Below are 20,635 nucleotides of genomic sequence, written 5' to 3' on the forward strand. Positions count from 1 at the left end.
CACAAGTCAAATTTATTCAGCAATCTTCATTTAAGAGAGACAAGGCAGGATATAGTAGGACTCTTTCTTGTTACTTCTCCAATCTGTCTCTAGGTCATCAGATCTCTATTAGCCCCCAACCCCGTCTTTTTTTGTGATTAATGGCACAGTATGCAGGGGAATGAGCAAATTACTTCCATGTGAATTTCCATTGTGACTTGCAGACCGTCCACCTTTAACTGGTGAGGTCTAAGGATCCCTCAAGGAAAACAACCACAAAAACAAAATACTCTATCAAGGAAACCTGCAGAGAATGGAGCTGTATGAAAATAGGAACTAAGCTTATTGAAGACATAAAGACTCTTCATACGGTACTACTTCCTGTTCACTGGCATTATTTCTCCATGATTTTATCCAAACTCTTCAACACGGCTTTCATCAAATACACACCCCCTGCCACTTCTCTTGTGGCATGGTCATGTTAAAGGCTGAGGCAATAAAAAGCCTCTCAGTATGAGTGCTTCCAATCGCCCACCTCCATAGGTTCTCTAGGATCAGTTCCAATGTGGTTATGATAAAATTTTCCTCAGAAAAAATTTATTAGGAGCCTGTGATGCCAAACTCAACATTCCTACCAGAGCAGGTCTTGGTCAAGTACACGGATTAAGCGCCCTCCGGGAAGAGCCCCTCAGGAATCCGGTTCTTTGCCTTCTATGCCAGGCCTTGACTACCCTCAATGCAGGAACTAGCACTGACTTTGACAGGCATTCCATTTGACTATAAATCTGTTTGGCACTGAATCCATCACACCCCACCCAAAATCACCAACACAACATTTTGAACAAGTTAAATTTTATTAAAAATATTAACATTGTACAAATATTCCAATACAGTTATGGTACATGAACACTGTACCAAAAGCAGGTTTTTCTTAAAATGATTAAATGAAAAATGCCTTGTAAACATCCCAATTTGGTTATTTCTCATGTTGTACGCACACCAGCAATTTAATGATTGTAGGAACTTTCAGTCCAATTATAGAAACAGCCTTAGAACATAGCACTGAACAGTGAATATGATTCTTTAAAGCACAATTTTATCTATGTTCTTTAGCAGGCCAGAGAAGTCCCTTCTGCCCAACCTTTACATGTGAGAAATCAAGGTAAGTAACGTTCTGACATAGTTGCTACAGAAAGGGAAGCCCTTATTTGCGCAATTTAAGTTTCCCCCATAGTGCCTCCTTTCTTTCTGGTCCCATCAAATGTACTTTGTTACAAATAAATAAGGTCAACAAATTTGTACTGTATGTCTTCTAACTTACACAGACTCATCAGAATTGAGTGTTCCTATCACCATAAAACTTCCCAAGAAGCATGCCTTTTACTGCAATCATGAAAAGTTCTAGACCCTGATTTTTTTTCTATCAGTGATAGATACATGCATAACGTGTCCGAAGAAAATCAAACACCTTAACAACACTGAAGTTGCTACGACTCTTCCTGTATTAGTGATATGCAACCAGCTATTCTACAGCAAACATACAGATAAGCGATGACAGTCAATGCTGACCAGCACATGTGCAACGCCTATGACCGAAAAAGAAGGAAAGGCTCCACCAGAATACCAAGAAGGTTCTTCAGGCATGAAAATCCATAATCATCTTTAATTAGTGTTACAAATTATATTCCAATTATATTTGTATGGAAAAACCAGAAATTTCTAGTTACTGAATTTGTTTTCTTCAATTTCTACTCAACCATCATGAAATTCCCTAGAGTGAAAAATGGGAGGTTTTTTTTCCTTAAATTGTTTTTAGTACTGAGGATTGAACCTAGGACCTCAGATATGCTAAGCAAGTGCTCTACCGAGCAACTACAAATTAGCCTTGGTTTTTTTGAGGCTAGCCTGCAACTGACAATCATCTTGCCTCAGCGTCCCAAGTGCTAGGATTACAGGCATGTGGCACCACTTCCAGCACAAGATTTACTCTGTAGCACGAATCTGAAATCGTGTTATCAGTATTTATTAATCCTATCAGCTGAGAGGTTTACGGGTTTTTGTGCGGGGGCAGGGGAAGTGGGGGTGCTGAAGCATGGTAAGTATAAGCTCTGTAACGGAGCTAGACTCTCAGCTCCACATCTGTGCTTCTGTTCATGTTCAAGGTCTTAAAATTTTAGCTACCTAATTTCCTCTTGACTCAAATTTATTACACCAATTTACCTCTAAATTAAATTGCTAAAATTTTCAAGTTTAATTTTACAATATTAAGATTTTAGAGAATTAAAAACCTTCCAGTCTAGTAATACCTTCCAATTTTAACTAAAGTAGTACACACAGTAAAGTTTAAAATGCTTTTACACTGTTACCCAACAAAAATATAATAAATATGATACCAGAGAGACAAACATCACAATAAAATAAAGCAACTTCATTATCTCTCCAACAGATGTTCTAGACTGTAAGGTGTCTATCTTGATAAATAATACCTTCACTATTTCCCTACTACTATTTGCAGGCCTTTCCAGGTGATCCACTAAGCTGAGAATGAGTGAAAGTCTTATTATATGTTCCTACTGAGAATAGGTTTATATTAAATCTTATTTTTCTATAAGGCCAACATAACTGCCACATATGGGCAGCATTCTTCCACAATTAATGCCCCACTATTGATTTTAAAAAGTAGGAAAAAAAAAGTTCTTACCAACAGTTCCACTGGTTATCGTCCCCAGCGAACCCCACCTAGCAAGTCGACATCATGACATGTCAGGTCAGGGCAGCCTCAACATCGCTTCCCTGATAGTCAGGTGATAAAAGGAAGGAGTTAAAACAGGAAAAGTACACTTGCAGATTTCTGGACAATATCTGAAAATGATTAAAGAATCAAAGCAAAACCAGAGCTTCTGGTAACCTCAAAATAATATACATATAAACGTGTGTTATAAGAAAGAAAAATACTTCTAAAATAAGTACTTCAAATTAAATATTTGTATTAATTACTGACCAATATATTAAATAATATTTTTAAATTAGTGTTTGCATTTCAAAAGTAAGACCTCATCAACACACTTCTAATGAAAAGTAAACCTGTCTGGTTAGTAGATTTGTTGTTCTGGATTCGCCAGTCAGTCATCCAATCCACTGGTTTCCTCCGAACTCTGCCCTTAAGTTAACAGAAGCTCCCATTCTTAGAGAAACATAAACACATTTGTACATCCAGTACACTCTTTCTATAAGGCTTTTTCTTAGCTGCTCACTTGAAAAGACTAAACGATAAAGTACAATACAAACAGTAAGCACAGCTAGTTTTCTTTAGAATACTAAACAGCTTAGTATAATAAAATTCTCTTTGAAAAATATAAATGGCAAATTTTAACAAATTTACAAGTCTTTGTAACAAATAGGGAATAGCCTTATAGCAAGTATCTACTGGAAGGGTTTGGCTGTACAAATAATACACAATTAATAAAATATAGGTATGATTATATTCAAGTGGGCAGGAGGCAAATGATATGAGTTTCAAGAATAATTTTGTAAGGCTTTATGCCAGGAGTGGAATTTTACAACCCTTTTCTTCTATAATTTAAAATACGTCATTTATTTTGATGCATGCTGATCTTTGTTAAGAGGGTTCACATCCTAAAATCAAATGAGAAAAATTATCCATAACTAGGAGAGAGCATTGGGCTTTCTTTTGCAGAATAACCCCAGTAACTAAGAAAAATGAAAAACAATTATGCTGAAGTCTTTGTTTAAAAAAACAAAAAACCTATAAAACCATAACTCATTTTTCTTATTTTTTGATGGGTAAACTTGAATTTATTAAAATCTGGCAACTTATTAAAACTTTTCAGTTTTTAATTAGAACACCTTCATATAAATCTACACATTTAAACAACTGCTATAAATGAGTGATCAAATAAAAATTAGCATTCCATTATGGGGAAGGAGGGTATTGTTCATGTCAGGAGGATACCTACAAAAAGGTCCACCTCAACATAGGCATTACAATACATCCTTTAGCGTAACAGGCTCCTAGCTGAGTGTATCAATCAGGTTGGGAGTTGTTTAAAAAAAAGGGAGGGGGGTGTGGAAAGGTAGAACAGGAAGTCAAATTCCTCAGAACTCATAATTTATGCCTATTTAAAAATAAATTTTAAAAATTTCCTAGTACAAATCTACAATGCTTTCCTCAATTGACATGTTTCAGGTTTACATAGTGTTAAGAGTTCTATAAAATGTTGAACACTTGATTTTTCCAAAGGCTGCTGCTCTAAGTGATAATTTAGATGTCAAGTAGGAAAAACTCTATAGAGATTTTGTTTATAGGGTTATGCTTTTAAGTTAAATAAGTAAAACCCAATTAGCATAAATATTAAAGGAAGCCTCTGCAGACATATTTCTAATTAGTGAAAGGGACAGAAAAGGAAGTGTCCATTTAATTCAAAACATAATGTACAATTAAAGGATTTTTGAAATGGAACTTGAATTTTACTGTTTTTCTAAGGTCTGTATTTTAGAGGAGAAGCACAGTAAACTGTCTTTTCAGATTCATTTCCATCTCTCCTTTGTGACTAACAGAAACATCTAATTTTAAAAACTTTTTTACATTTATTTATGTGTGTATACCACAGTACACTTATGAAGTAAGAAGACAACTTGTGGTAATTGTATGTGCACATGTGTGCATGTGTGTACACCACAGTACACTTACGGAAGTTAGAGGAAAGCTTGTGGTAATCAGTTTTCTCTTTTCCACCATGTGGGTTCTGAGGCTTGAATTCAGATCATCAGGCTTGGCAGCAAGTGTCTTTACCTACTGAGCCATCTCACAAGCCCATATACATCAATCTTAACTCCAAGTTTACGTGTACATTTTGTTCTTTCCGGGAAAAACTGGTGTTTTAGCTAAGTTCAATTTAGACTTAGAAAGCTTCGAATTCTATTTTCAAGGTTTAAAAGCAGCATTTAAAGATTATTTGGTGTCTTTGCTTATATACATGGGCTGGGCATAGGAAAAAAAAAATTCAGAATCTAAATAAACCCTACCAAAGAACACTCATGCTAACTTGCAACTACAACAGGCCACATAATTTCTTAATCAACTTCTAGAAAAAGACCATTAATAAGACCTGTTGAATTATTATACTGTATGAGCAAACTTTGAAAAAGAAATATGTTGGTTTCCATCAGCAAATGTTAATTTTAAAATTCAAAATAAAGACATAAAACCCAAAATATAATTTAACCATGCTCACAAGCAATTTAAATGGCTTATGATTTCAAAAATTATATGGCTATCACAAAAGACACCAAACAGGAACAAAGAATAAAATGAGAGCATTCATTTTAATTATTTCCAGTGGCTTATATTTTTATAATTAAAAATATTTTCAAGGGGATAGGGGTAAAGCTCAATAGTAGAATGTATGTTTAGCATGTGCAAGGCCCTGGGTTCAGTTCCCAGCACCAAAAGAAAAAAATAAATTCAAAGTGATCCCAACCTTTTTGCCCTGTGAAATTTATATTATTTTTCTCTTTCATTCTGAAGCAAAAAAGGCATTAGACTATATCAAAATTTCTTAAGGAAATAGATGTTATCACTTGGCCAACAAAAATTTAGCCATTAGACATAGTAAAAATATAAAAATAAAGAGGTATTAACAGAAAGAGCTATAACTACTAGATATTTAAAAGCCTTTTATAAGGCAAGACAGCTTCCAAAAGCAAGTTTATATAGCAATAGGAAATTATGTTCCTAAACCAATAACTGAAGTGGTTGTGTTGATCATGAATACTAAAACTTGAATTTAGTCCGCAGTGCAAATGATGCCACAATACTAAGTTTTCTCTGTCTGTTCATTCACTTATCCAGCCAATAAGGTCTTCAGTCACAAATTATCCTTGATATGGGAAGAATGTGGGTCAGAATAAATTGCAGTCTGCTTCCCCAGCTCCACTTTAATGCAAATTATCGAATTATCCAATACCTGTTCAAAGACCTCTGAATCTGTTTTGTTTTCTTTTTATGGATAAAATTTCAAAATTAGAAGAGATTATGAGGAAACATCAATCAATAAAATGCTATTTGGAATACTTGAATTTAGACTAATTCTCAATCTGATATCCACAATACATGTTGGAAAAGACAAATTTTGCATGAATTTGATCACTCACATAGGCAGTTATACTTTGAAAACAGTATTCCTTGCAAGGATTACAAATAAAATAATGTTTTAGGACACAATTGAATTTGAAATAGGTAATGTTTTGAATAGATTTTTGAGTTTTATTGAAATCTTACATGAACAAGAAATTGGAAATACAATCACATCAAAGAACAAATTGTCACGGCTTTGACATTTAAGCCAAACAAATTTTGTAGGGCAGAATTTCAAAAAGGTGTGAAGTTATAACAATTTAAAAACACAGTTAACCTACTTCTAGGAATGCAAAACATACAATCATAGGTTATTTTCAATACAAGAAAACTTAAATTTGTTTGCTTTAATTTCTTAAAACTACTAAGACAAAGCACTAGCTTGTACTTTTATTTACAGCATACTTCATACTCCTATGGAATCTATTCCAAATCCAAAAAAACAAAACTGTCCAAACCAAAGGCTCTGCAAAATCATGATTTAACAGCTTGTTCTGAAGCTAAAATGAATCCTGAAATGATAAAAGCACTGTAACCCCAGAATGAGGGAACTCTGCAAGCCCAGTAATGTCCAAGAGCATTTATGAAAAGAAAAATAAAAAGACTTGAGTATGTACACAATAGTGATTTCTTCAGCTCAATACAAATGGCAGCGAACTGCTACTTAAAGATGAAACAGTTTAGCCAATTTTTTTCTGAAGAATGTAGATCTAGAGCCAATCGTATCTTGCCAGTATCATTTTCAAGCCCTTACTTGTCTATTTCCACTGTTGCCCATAAGTATCCTGATAAAATTCTTGGTTGTCATTATTGTAACCATAGTTACCAGAATAGTCACCACCTTGTTGAAGTGGCTGCTGAGCGATGGGTTGGGAACCCCAGTTCTGTTGGTTGTTGGTCTGACGACGCTTGGAGTCAGGCTGGTTGTACCCGTCTGCCTTTCTCTTGCCTCCTACATTGCCCCCACGATTGCCCCGAGCTCCACGGGAACCACGGCCTCTCTGCTGTTGTGCAGGACCCCCTCTGCCACCCCTAGAGCCTCTTGGTGGTCCCAAAGGTGCCCCCCTCTGTGAATAGCCAGCTCTACCTCTTGGAGGTGGTGCTCCCCGCCCCCTTGGTGGTGGTGGAGCACCTCGCCCTCCCCTTCCTCCTCCTCTTCCTCTTACTGCGTAGCCATCATCATAGCCGTAGTAGGGGTCTTCATAGCCTCCACGATAATCGTGATAATCATAACCATAGTAGTCATCATAGTAGTCTTCATAACCATAGTAATCTGGAGGGTAGCCATATCCACCTCTCCCTCCGCCACGACCTCGGCCTCTAATTGGAGGTGGCATTCGGGGAGGAGGGTGATAGTAATAATCTTCATACCTAGTGATGGAAGGGAGGGAGAAACAGAATAACAGATGAGTTTACTTCAGGACTCATCCTGACTTCATAACGTGATCACTGTTAAGTCACTCCTTATTCAAAGACCTAGCTAATAAAATACAAACTCACGCAGTGCTTCTAGAGGCCTGTCTAGCAGCTTGACGCTCTTTTCTTTTCTTGTCTGGGGGCTTAGCTAAGACAATTTCAATTTCTTCCCCTTCTATTTCTTTTCCATTCATTTCATCCATAGCCTGTAAGAAATAATAAAAATAAATTTATCCTATAAAGAAACAGTATGTTATGTTATGTTATTTGGTCTTTTTGAGACAGGGTCTCCCTGTAGCTTCAGCTTACTTGGAGCCTGCTATACAGACCAGCCTGACCAGAAATCCACCTGCCTCTGCCACCATACCCGGTTAAGAAACAGTATTTTAATTTTATTTATTTTTATTTTATGTGTATGCGTGTATTGCCTGCATGTAGGTAAGTGCACCCATGTCGGGGCAATGCCCTCAGAGGACAGAAGAGGCTGTCGGATCCCCTGGGACTGGAGTTACAGACAGTTGTTAGCTGCCATGTGGGTGCTGGGATTCGAACCCAGGTCTTCTGTAAGAACAGCCAGTGTTCTTAACCTCTGAGCCATCTCTCCAGCCCTAAGAAACAGTATTTTAAAGCATAATATAAATGTGTCATTTCATCTTACTAAACAATTTGTTATTTTAATTTGTCAAATTAGCACTCCTTTCTTTCTACCTTATACATAAACTACTCTGAGAACAAAAATCAATGTTTTCCTGTTATAGTTCCAAAAGATCAAAGAATTGCCTGTAGCAACTCTGTAATTTCAAACAACTAAGTTCTTAACAATTCACAGCAGGGGAAAAGCCAGCATAAAATACAAACCAAATTAACTCTTCAGATTTCAAATGAACATGTGGTAATCCAATACACAGGTCATGCACAGAAGTTTCAAGAATATGAAATGGAAAGGTTACTGAATGAAATTCAGTGGAATTCAACAAGATACTGATAAAAGTCTAGTTTTCCTTCACAATATGTAACATAAAATTTACTATGCCTACACAGCTAAAAGTAGCATCCAGAAAATGCTAGTGAAGCCTTAAGCAACCACCAAGAAAGCAAGAACCATACTTTCTTTTTAAAGGAGTTGGAAATCAAACCCAGAGCCTTTGACATGCTAGGCAAACTATCAATGGGCTACAGTCCCAGCCTTTGTTTTTAGAGAAGACTCACTAGTTACTCTAGACAGGCTGGCCTTGAACATACTCTGTTGTCCAGGCCAAGTTTGAACTTGGGATTCTCCTGCCTCAGCCTTCCAAGTAGCTGGGATTCAGGCCTGCATCATCAGCCTCTATTCCTGTTACTTTACTTAACAACTGCTGCCATACTTCAAGTTTCAGGTTCCTTCTTCACTATTATCTCTTGTTTCTCTATACAACCTTCCTCCTCTTCCTTAGGCATGCATACTAAAACACTCTATTCATAAAAAATGTGCTGGTTGGGGTGACACATGCCTGTAATCTCAACACTTGGAAAGCTAAGGCAGGAGAACTGACCAGAATTTGCATAGAGCTAGATGGAAGGATGACAGGAAAGAAGGAAGAGGGAGGGAGGGAGGGAGGAAGGAAGGAAATAAATCAACCAATGTCCCAATGATTTTTCCAAGTATTTTGATAAAAAAATTAAATTGATCGGACACGATGGTGCATGCCTTTAATCTGAGGCAGGAGGATATCAGGAGTTCAAGGCCAGCCTGGTCTACATAGTGAGTTCCAGGCCAGCTGGCACTACAGGGAGACCCTGTTTCAAAAAGACCAAAACAAACAAAAAACTGAAGTAAACAAGCAGCAAACTTACTATCTACTTAGGTATGCACAGTAGTTAATTTTTGTGCCTTGTAATATTTTCAAAAGCATCATGTTACCTAAAATGTTGGGCTTACAAAAACAATAGAAATGAAAAGATAACTTACCTGAGATCACAAATGTAGTTATGTTACATTATTAAGAGTTCCAGCACGGTGAGGTGGCAGAGGCCTTTAATCCCAGTACTTGGGGACAGAGGGCAAGAGGATCTGAATTTAGGACCAGCCTGGTCTACATAGCAAATTCCAGGCCAGCCAGGATTATATAGTTGAGACTGTCTCAAAATAGAGGGGGGGATAGAGAGGAGGGAGGGAAGGAGAGGGAGGGGGAGGAGAGAGAGAGACAGAGAGAGAGAGAGAGAGAGAGAGAGAGAGAGAGAGAGAAAGAGAGAGAACAAAACAAAACAAAACCCACAAGAGCATGTGTTCCAGTTTGGCAAAAGTTAAAGGCCAGAGTTGGGGTATGGCTTTGTAGAAAGCACTTGCCTAGCATGTTGTGCTTGAGTTCCATCTAGAGCAACACAGATGCAAATATAAACATATTCATTTTCTCTCTCTCAAACCAATTACTTTACGGGACTGAAGAGAAAGTAGTTAAGAGTACTGATCTTGCCTGTGCATAGTGGTGCATACCTTTAATGCCAGCACTCAGGAGACAGAGGCAGGAGGACCTTTGTGGGTTCAAGGCCAGCCTGGTCTACATAGCAAGTTCAAAAAAAGAATACTTGCAGAGGAACCAAGTTTGGCTCCCAGCACCCATGCTGAACAGCTCACAATGGCCTGTAACTCCAACTCCAGGAGATATGACACCCTCTTCTGGACCCCAAGGGCATCTGCACTCACATGAGCACATAAACCTCTCCATATACAAATAATTAAAAATAAATCTTAAAAAAAAAAAAAATCTAAGTTACTTTATGTGTCTACCAAGTTTAAAAAACAAGTAAGAAAAATTTCAAAATTTCTACCTTAACAGCAGCTCCTCTGTCTTCAAAATGAACAAATGCATAGTCTTTTAACTTCTTCACTCTCTCGAGTTTTCCAAATTCAGAAAACGACTTTTCCAATATTTCTTCTGTCACTGTAGTAGCCAAGTTTCTCACAAATAAAACTTTTACCTAATCGCAATAAATACATAAAAGTGGCAGTCTTAAACTTTATTTGAAAAATTAAAGCATTTCTTCTTGTCTTTATGGCACAGGCTTTTCTACTATAAATCATTAAGTGCTAAACGTGCAGTCATAGAATGGATGAGAAACATCAAGAAAATGATTCCTGTATTAGCTACCAATTTATTTAGGCTTTTAAAAAAGTAATTGACTTGTATGAATTGTTGGTTCCTGCCTTCTCCTAAACCTGTCATTAGAACAGCTACCACTGAATGAACCCATGTGTAATTATTACTGGTAATTTGAAAATTTAACACAACTACCCACCAATAAGTTTTTCTGTTTTCTCCCCTAGAACTGGGCATGTTCATATTAAAAACTCTACAAGCAAAAACTACCATGGAGATGGGGGGATAGAACAAAATCTAGGAATAAACTACAATGCTTAAATCATTGAGCAAAAGGAGCATTAACGCGGGGAAAAAGATGAAAAGTTGGTCCATAGTTCACATTATATACTAAGATAAATTCTAAACAGACCAAAAGGTAGTAAATGTTAGAGGAACAAGGGTGATTCTTTTATAGCATGGGACAGCCTTATGCCTGATAATCTAGAACCCAAATAAAGGAATAATACAACTACTTAAAACAGCCATACATGGCAAAATCCATCATAAAGTCAGAAGACAAATGACAAATATGAAAAAATATTTGCAATTTACTCACAAAGAGATGCCTCAGAGCACCAGAAAATTAGAAAAACGTCAACAAATGAACGAAAAAAAAGGCAAAACTCACGACTACATGATTCATAAAGATATACATACAGCTATTCAAATACATTAAACATTCAAATCCAATAACATAGCATCAACAGCACTAAGATTTATTACTAGACTGGCAAAATGCCATTATTTTGTTAAGGATGAGCAACACCTACACCAGGGAATGTGGAAATATCTTAATAATCACATTTAGCCTACAATTCTCACTTAAGAAGCTATTATATAAAATATATTTGTACTGTACCAACTGATATAACACAAGCTTATTTACTACAGTAATAACAATAAAGTAGAAACAACCCAAAGCCTCTCTAGGACTGGGTATGCTATGGTAGATTAACAAGAGCAGCTCTACAAGCTGATAGAGAGCCAGGATATACTGTTGCAAAGTCATGTTTTTTTCTCAACTTTTTACATCTCTGAAACAGAAAACACAACTTTGTCAATGAAATAAGCAACCACTGTGCCAATGTAATTGGCGGCATCACAGAATGTTTTAGTGTTACATATAATGATGGTGTGTTTTCCTAGAGCTGATCAAATAAAATGGTGAATAAAGCAGGCACAGGTTAATGAATACAAGTGGCTACCAGCAACCGCTCATGTAAGAATTGGGAAAGTAACATACTCATATTTGCCTATACTTGTCTAAGGAAACACTCAAAAGATTATCTGCAATTTTTTAAATTTTATCATTTTTATTTTATGTGTATGCCTATATTGCCTGCTTGTAGGTAAGTGCACCCATGTCATACAATGCCCACAGAGGACAGAAGAGGCTGTCAGATTCCCTGGAACTGGAGTTATGGACAGTTGTTAGCTGCCATCTGGGTGCTGGGATTCGAACCCAGGTCTTCTGCAAGAACAGTCAGCTTTCTTAACCACTGAGCCATCTCTCCAGCCCCATTACCTACAACTTTTTTTTAAATATTTTATTATTTTTATTTTCTGTGTATTTGTGTATTGCCTCCGTGTAGGTAAGTGCACCCATGTCATGTAGTGCAATGCCCGTGGAGGACAGAAGAGGCTGTTGGATCCCCTGGAACTGGAGTTACAGACAGTTAACTGCCATGTGGGTGCTGAGATTTGAACCCGAGTCTTCTCCAAGAAGAGCCAGTGTTTTTAACCGTTGAGCTGTATCTCCAGCCCCTCTACAATTTTTTAAACTGAATACTTTATAGGGGAAATGGGATATGAGAGACAGGAGGGCAGGGTTTGTCTATACTTTTCTATATAATTTATTATTATTTATTGATTGATTTTTTTTTTTTTTTTTCCTTTTGAGACAGGGTCTCCCTGTAGCCCCAGCTGGCCTGGAACTTGCTTGCTATGTAGACCAGGCTGGCCTCTAACTCACAAAGATCTGCCTGCCTCTGCCTCCCAAGTGCTGGGAATAAAGGTGTGTGCCACCATACCTGGCTATTTTTTTTTTTTTAAACTAAGACCCATCAAGGAAAAAAATAGCAAATACACACTGAACAAGCTGTTGCCTCAGAAAGGGCTATATGATTAAGAAGGATTTGAGAAGATATCAATTCAAGACAAAAGAAAGCAAAAACAAAACCCAATTCACATACTATACCTCTACCTGTGCCCTTAATTTTGTTCCATGCTATCAGATGAAGATCTGGCTTCCACTAGACAGGCTCACACTGGATTATTCACATTTTTGCAGTGCCAGGGATTAAACCCAGGCCTTGCTCATTCCAGTCAAGTGCTCTATCACCCTCCCACCCACCAGTCATTATTTGTTTGTAACTGTAACTTGGCCTGGATTTTTTTTTTCTCTTCCCCCTCAGTGGTAGAGTGTTTGCTTAGCATGTGCAAGGGCATGGGTCTGAACTCCTGAAAGGCACAGAGCAGCAAAAATATTGTAATTTTAAAAAGTTAAGGGCTGGGGGGATGACTCAGTGGTTAAGAGCACTGGCTGCTCTTGCAGAAGATGGGAGTTTGATTCCCAGCACCCACATGGAGGCTAAACAACCATCTGTAACTCCAGTTCCAGGGGATTCAACGCCCTCCTCCGACCTCTGCAGGCATTGTATGACATGGGTGCATTTACATATATTCAGGCAATACACTCACACACATAAAAAATTAATAGTAATAAAATATTTTAAAAACTAAGTTAAATATTCAGTAAGAAAAAGGGTACCTGTTTGAGGTTTGTTTGAGTTTCATTTGACTGTGACATACATAGCAAAGAATTCTCAGTAAGTTGTAACATTTATGGGTAAAGAACTGAAGTTTTACCATAATATACCCTTTTTTTGCAATTAGAAATTAAGATGTCAATTTTATTCAATTCCAAGTTTGCAGAGGTCTCCTTTCCACTTTGAAACCTTGTTTCTGTCTCAAAACTCCCTCTGTACCAAAGAGCAACAATGAGCTACTTCTGATTCTCCTAACTCTGCCTCCAAAGCACACCACCATGCCCAGTTTTATGTGGTATTGGAGATGGAACCCAGATCTTCCTGTCTGCTAGGCAAGTACTCTACCTACATCCCCAGCCCTCCTGAAACCCATTTAAGCTAGAAAAACATAGCTACAATATTAAAATCTTGAGGTTTTCTGACGGGGTTGGAAGAATTTAGGATGGACTTCTACCTCAAAGGTAGAAGGCAATAGGTAAAAAAATGATCAATAAGGGCTGGAGAGCTGGCTCAGTGGTTAAGAACACTGGTTGTTTTTGCAAAAGGCCAGGGTTTGAATTCCAGCACCCACATGGCAGCTAACAACTGTCCTAACTCCAGTTCCAGGGGATATGACAGCCTCTTCTGTCCTCCATGGGGATTTCACAACACGGGTGCACTTACCGACACACAGGCAATATACGCGTACACATAAAAATAATAAAGTATTTAATTTTTAAAAAGTGATGGATAAAGCAAATTACTAGCTGTACTGTGAGACTTCCAGATTTTATTGTGCCCTAATACAAAATACACCCTTTTACTCTTCGATATCTTTGTTTTAAAAAGCAACAGAGCATTATGCTTTGCTTGTATTGGTGGATTCAAAGCTGTAGGGTATCTTAAGAGACTTATCCAGCCCAAATAAATCAGAAGACATCTAAAGTTACCTCAAAGCCATTATGTACTAGAAGAAACAACAGGAATTGAAATCAAGCTAATTAAAGAAAGTAAAAAAAACATGTCTATTTTAACTCTCAAGTCTCTTCCTAGATTCTCATCTAGGAAAGGACTAGCAGATAGAAGACACTGAGCAGCGCTCCGGAGAGCCTCTCCATTTTATTCTCAATGGGTCTTGATCCAAAGATGTCTTTGCATACAAAGACTCTATACCATACTGGTATAAATCAGGGTTCTCCAAACTAGAGTGACCATCTACCTCCTCAAAATCTGGAATAAAAAGCTCAAAGCAAAAAATTTCCAGTCATGAAGCACCCAACCACTAATTTATAACCATAAAGTTGCTTGCCTCACCGAGGGAAAAGCCATACCAAAGTACTCAAGAACTCACTGCAAGCAGCACATGCAACTCTGAAACAGGCCTTCAATCCCAGGAGTTACCTAAAGGAAAGCCTAAGAGCCAGGACTCACAGCACGGCCTGACTCAAGCAAAGATCCTGACAATGTTTAAGTGTAGAACAAGGAGACAGAGCCCTCTATAAGATTAGTCGTGCATATTTTGCCACTATCAAGTAACACCAAGCATAACAATCCTTTGCCTTTCTTCATGGGGATAATACTCTAAAGGAAACTGGGCATATTAAAATAAGAAATTACCTATAAATCTAAATAAAATATAATTCATGGCCATGTAATAAGAGTCACAATCGCCTTTAATCCCAGCACTCAGGAGGCAGTGGCAGGCAGAGCTCTGTGAGTTCTAGGCCAGGCCTGGTCTACATAGTGAGTTCCAGGCCAGCTGGGGCTACAAGGAGACGCTGTCTAAAAAAGAAAAAAAAAAAAAAAAAAGTCACAGTATGGGCAGTACATGCCTGCATTACCAGCACTCAGGAGATTGCAGCAGAGGATTTGAGTTCAAGGCCAACCTAGGCTACACAGTAAGCTCCAGCCAATATGGTCTGAATAGAAAGATTGTCTAAAAAGAAAAAAGGGAAGGGGAAGCAGGCACTGAATTGTATTCTTCATGGTGTCTAACACTAAATAAATACATGGTATATATTAAATAATTGAGGAGATTTAGTTTCCATTCCTTTGGCATATCTGATCTGTAGGAAAAGGATTAGTGGAAATTAACTAGGTAACAAGACGGGTCACCACTTTCAACACTGAATCATCAATTATAGTCAAGAGCTATTATTTGTATTTATTATCACAAATTTTGAGCTTTATTTGGAGCACAAAATTGAAGTGATAACCTGCTCCCACCCCCAGGAAGCTGTATTTACCTTGGCCATGACTTCTGGATCTGGTTCTTCCACAGGGTCAGCCCATTCCACTGTGACTACATTTCCCCATACTTTTACTTTTCCACTCATCAGCCGGCGTCTGGCTTGTGCTGCTGACTTGTGATCCTCATATTCAAGGAAGCAGAACCCCCGATTCTTCTTTTTGTCATCGGGTTGATGATAGAGAATAACGTCCACCAAACCCTCTGTTAAACCAACAGCCAGATATATAAGCCAAAAGCATCCACCACACGTCTAGCGAATAGGTAGACCTAAATCCACTTGCCAATGAGCAAAAAAAAATGTCATTGAAGAAGCCTCAAAATAGTTAACATTAGATCAGCATTATCAGATATGAGGTTTGGGACAATATTATATGTTCCCTATTGATTTTAGGGTTCTAAAAGTGGAGCCATATACAACAGGTCCCACTACTACATTTTGACATTATTCTACAACATTTTCAAGTAATTGGCATACATGAGTTCATAATTTAGAATAGCAGTATCAGGACCTCAAAACCCCAATTATTCACATAAATGCGAAAGAACTAACTTTCAACAACTAATCGCGACAGAAAGAACCTTCATTATTGCTCGCAGCTACTGCTTTCATCAACAACGAAGGTGCTGGCTTACTCTTCTCCAATTTTAGTCCTTTGCCTTTGTCCTCCTCCCATGTATGTTCTTTCTAGGTTCTGTGAGCTAGCCCTAATTCTAAATACTATCTGTACCCTTACAAACAAATGCTTAGATTTGGAGTCCAGTCTTACCTTAAGCTCCAGCTTACATGTCCTGTTTGATGTCCTAGACAGATTTCTTATGTCCTGAACAGCACTACTACACCCCAAATCTACTTTCCCCAGGCTCCCCTCTCTAATAAACAATGCTATCCACTAGGTAAGTCCTCAAACTGGAAAACGTTAAGATATTCTCAACATTTTTAGTTCATTTCTCCTATCCAATTCCAAGCACATTTACTTTTTTTTCCCATCTCATTTCCCTAGATGGATTTATACCATCTCCAAGAACACTGCCAACTTCATCTCATGTAACTCTGCTTTTCATTTCACCTTCTGAAGAACACTATTTTAATATACCAAATTCTTTCTTGGTTTGGACATCTGACATGCTTGCTCTTACTGCTTGAAATATCGCCGTATCAGCTAGGCCTGGGGAGGGCGCATGCCTTTACTTCCAGCACTCAGTTACAGGAAGACCCTGCCTCAAACAAATAAAGAATTATCACTTAATCAGAAAAATCTATCCATAACCATGGAAACAGATATAGTAGTTATTTTGTAGATAATCTGTATTTACTCCTTCAAAGTATTTTACCAGAATGAGGAAATACTTAATTGTTTGGTCTTAACTCCTTTCCCAGAATGGAGATGACAAAGACCAGGTCCCTTATTCACCTTTGAATTCCACTATTTAGCAGGCATTTTAGGCACCTGCTGAAAGAGTGAGTAGAAGAAGCTGGAAAGAACTGCTAATAATCTGTGTCTGCAAGGAATTGACTAACATAATTACAATGGGCATTAGGGGGAGGTCAAGATTGCAGACTGAGTAGAATTTCTAGTGAAAAGATCCAGATGCATTCAGGACATGAAGAACTGAGGTAAAGGACTAGAAATAAAGTGATCAAGAAACCCAGAGTCTGGCCTTAGATAGGTCATTCATACTGATACTAAGAATAAATCAATTTAGGACACAAGCTAAAGAATTTAAGCCCAGAGTAATCTTCAGGTTAAAGAAAGGGCGAAACCAGAAGAACAATAGATGACAGCTTCAAGGAAGGGCTGAGACGGTGGTCTGTTTGGATGACAAAAACACAGAATACTGGTTTTCATAAGTGGAGGCAGTAGGCTACAATAGTGTGTTCAAATCACAATAGTAATCAGTCAATCTCAACATTTTTTTCTTATCTATTTAGTGTGTGTGTGTATCAGAGAGAGGAGGAAGAAGAAAAAGAAGATGAGCAGGAGGAGGAGGAGAAGAAGGGAAAGGGGAAGAGGGAAGGCCCAATGCCCATGTGTGGACATCAGAGGGCATCGCTCAGAGATCAGTTCTCTCCTGCTGATGTGTGGGATTTGGGGACTGAACTCAGGTCATCAGGCCTGCAATAAGCACCCTCCTTGCTGAGCCATCTTGCCAAATCTCAACATTTTAAAAGTTGGAATAAAAAATAGGATGAATCATTTGTAATAATTAAAAATATGATCTTATTACCTTATAAAAAGATTGCATATAAATATCATTTGTTTTGTTGTTCTTTGAGGTAAGGTCCCATGTGTCCCAGGTTGTTATGCCCTCTAGTTATGTAGTCAAGGCTGGCCCTGACAAACTCCTGATCCTCCTGCCTCTACCTCCCAAGTGCTAGAAATATAGGCATGCACCAGTCACACAATTAATGTTACCTGTTATATAAAATATACTTCTCAATCAACTCCACAGATTTAAAATTAGAAAATATATTAAATCATCTAGACAAGTCAATAGGAAGAATTAACTCTCCTCTCCCTAATCCTGAAGCACAATGCTTACTGGAAGAAAAAGCTTTCATTTAACGGCTAGAGAGTAAAGGCTCCAGCAAAGGCCAAGTTTCAATTAAGACAAAGTAAAAGAAAAATTCTGTAAAATCAGCAACACTCAGGAGTTTAGCCCGGCTATAAGCAGAAAGGAAGCAACTCAGATATGGAAATGTTAATTCCTAGTTTAGTAGTCATCTCCTTTAGGGGAACTTAAACATTTTACAAATAATACAACAGATTTCTGCAAACTAATTCTAAATACAGTTTTGTTTTACCTGTGACTTTACTGAACTCTTCCAGAATGTTTTCTTTAGTCTTATTCTTTGGAATGGATCCAACAAAAAGTCGGTTGTTTGCCACAGAAATGCACACTCCAAGGTGTTTACCAGGGCGAATTTCATAGCTGTCACACAATTTAACTGCTTCCTGGGCAGCTTCCTTTCCACAGATGGTGATAAATGCGTACCCTCTGTTCTGACCAGACAGTGGATCCATCATGAGACGGAGATCCCAAATAGGACCAGCCTTCTCCAAGTTCCCTTATGCTTGCCGCAAAATCAATGTATAGTTTAAACTTCACTGTTAAAATCTCTTGTTTTAGCTTGGTTTTGTAACCTCCGCTGCTTATCCATATAAAAAGGACTCAAAGCTATTCGTTTTAACATTGAATATTTCTTCAATTTTATCTACCTGAAAATTCTTTTCCAGAGAATTTCAGAAAGAACCTGAAATTGATTATTCAGAGTCCTTGAGGATGAAATTAGATATAGATAAGCAATAGTCAAAACAATAATATATAAAAAGGAACAATTACATCTAATCAATGCAATAGAAATTCACAAGAATTTCACACTGTATACAAACTACAATTCTAAATAAAGTTATAAACTGTATCAAAAGACTTTCAAAATTTTATGAAGGCAGGAATAAAAAATGTTTTATCCAGTGGGGGGGGTACACCTTTAATCCCAGCACTGGGGAGGCAGAGGTAGGCGGAGCTCTTTGAGTTCAAGGTCTACAAAGTGAGTTTCAGGCCAGCTGGGGCTACAGAGAGACCCTGTCTCAACAAAAAAAAAAAAAAAAAAGTTTTATCTGAAATCACAATAGTGACAGCTTCCTTAACTTTAGCTTCTTATGCTTTAACATTACTTACCATTAGTTTACTAAAAGAGATGATTAAAAAAGTCATCCATATACTGTCAAAAATGAGAAAATAAAGCCTTGAAATTTTCTTAATATTGAATAAACAAGTTTGAAGAGCAAAATCTACCATAAAAACTAAAATCTGGGGCTGGAGAGATGGCTCAACAGTTAAGAACACTGGCTGTTCTTGTAGAAGACCCGGGTTCAAATCCCAGCACCCACATGGCAGCTAACAATTGTCTGTAACTCCGGTTCCAGGGGATCCGACAGCCTCTTCTGACCTTCACAGGCACTGGCATGACACAGGTACACTTACCTACCTACATGCAGACAATATACTCATACACATAAAATAAAAATAATAAAATATTTAAAAATATTTTTAAAAAACAAAACTAAAATCTAGGCCAAGCCTGGAAGGAACTAACTCAGAGCTCACTAATGAAACCAAAAGCCTTGTGGAAAAGGCTGTGCTAGAAGGACAAGCGAGGACTGCTACACTGTGCTACCTCAGGTGTCTGGCAAGAAACCTACTGAAAAACAAAGACACTGTAATTTTCATACTGAGAGTTATCTTTATACCTGGGAATAAAGACATTGTCGACAGAACTTTGATACTACTGCTCTACCAAGTAAACTAGCCCAAAGTCCCAGAGAAGAAAAGCAGTACAAGGCTGACAACTACACAGAAAAGGCGGAATTACAATCAGAAAAACCAACTGCTTTGAAACAAAAATGCAATTAGAATTTTGTTTTACCTTTTGTTTGACTAGCTTGTGACAAAAATAGAACGGATTCATACTATTTCATAAACCGAGTCCTAAAAGTCACTGTCACCCAGTTACGTTCTCTTAGAACAAGCATCCAAGATACTTTAATACTCCTAAAGTTTAACAGCAAGAACTGGCATTGTTTTTGTCTAAAACCAAAAACCAAAATTGATTTTTTTTTGTAAACTGCTGAGTCTATTGGTGCTAACACCAACCTAGTAAATAGTTTCTTAGAATTATGGGAGACTTTCTGTAACAGTTCTTGGGGATTGTTTTTACTTTTCTTTTTTCTTCTTTCTTTTTGGTCTTTTTTTTTCTCCGGAGTCTTCCAAACTTTATTTTTTTTAATCATTATACTTTTTTAATTTTTAATAACTACATGATTAGAAGCTTTTCACTACAGCTTTAACACATTCAGTATTCAGTACCAGAGCAAAAGTACATCTCTTTCACAAGTGGCTGTAAGTTTCTAGGTTCGCAGTTGAATTAATAGTTATACAATATTGAACTCGGTATAAGCCCTGT

The 20,635-nt window shown here is 37.5% G+C and overlaps 1 protein-coding gene across 7 annotated transcripts in view; it reads right to left on the reverse strand.

Moving 5' to 3' along the window:
• Positions 1–6,244: 6,244 nt before the first annotated feature.
• The window catches only part of Hnrnpr (heterogeneous nuclear ribonucleoprotein R), a 31,085-nt gene continuing 16,694 nt past the window's right edge, over positions 6,245–20,635 (reverse strand). For 3 of the 7 annotated variants that reach the window (XM_017802054.2, XM_017802055.2, XM_017802056.2), the window contains 5 exons: positions 18,473–18,608; positions 15,665–15,879; positions 10,361–10,510; positions 7,637–7,758; positions 6,245–7,507 (listed from right to left, as the gene is read on the reverse strand). In XM_017802054.2, coding sequence (XP_017657543.1) covers positions 6,895–7,507; positions 7,637–7,758; positions 10,361–10,510; positions 15,665–15,879; positions 18,473–18,608 — 1,236 coding nt within the window. In that variant the 3' untranslated portion in view covers positions 6,245–6,894. Of the gene's footprint in view, positions 7,508–7,636; positions 7,759–10,360; positions 10,511–15,664; positions 15,880–18,472; positions 18,723–20,635 lie in introns of all 7 variants that reach the window. The other 4 variants (XM_008848581.3, XM_029553770.1, XM_008848579.3 and 1 more) reach the window with 3 other exon arrangements.

The sequence above is a fragment of the Nannospalax galili genome, unplaced genomic scaffold (genome assembly GCF_000622305.1).
Source record: "Nannospalax galili isolate Female #2095 unplaced genomic scaffold, S.galili_v1.0 scaffold184, whole genome shotgun sequence".
Lineage (NCBI taxonomy): Eukaryota > Metazoa > Chordata > Mammalia > Rodentia > Spalacidae > Nannospalax > Nannospalax galili.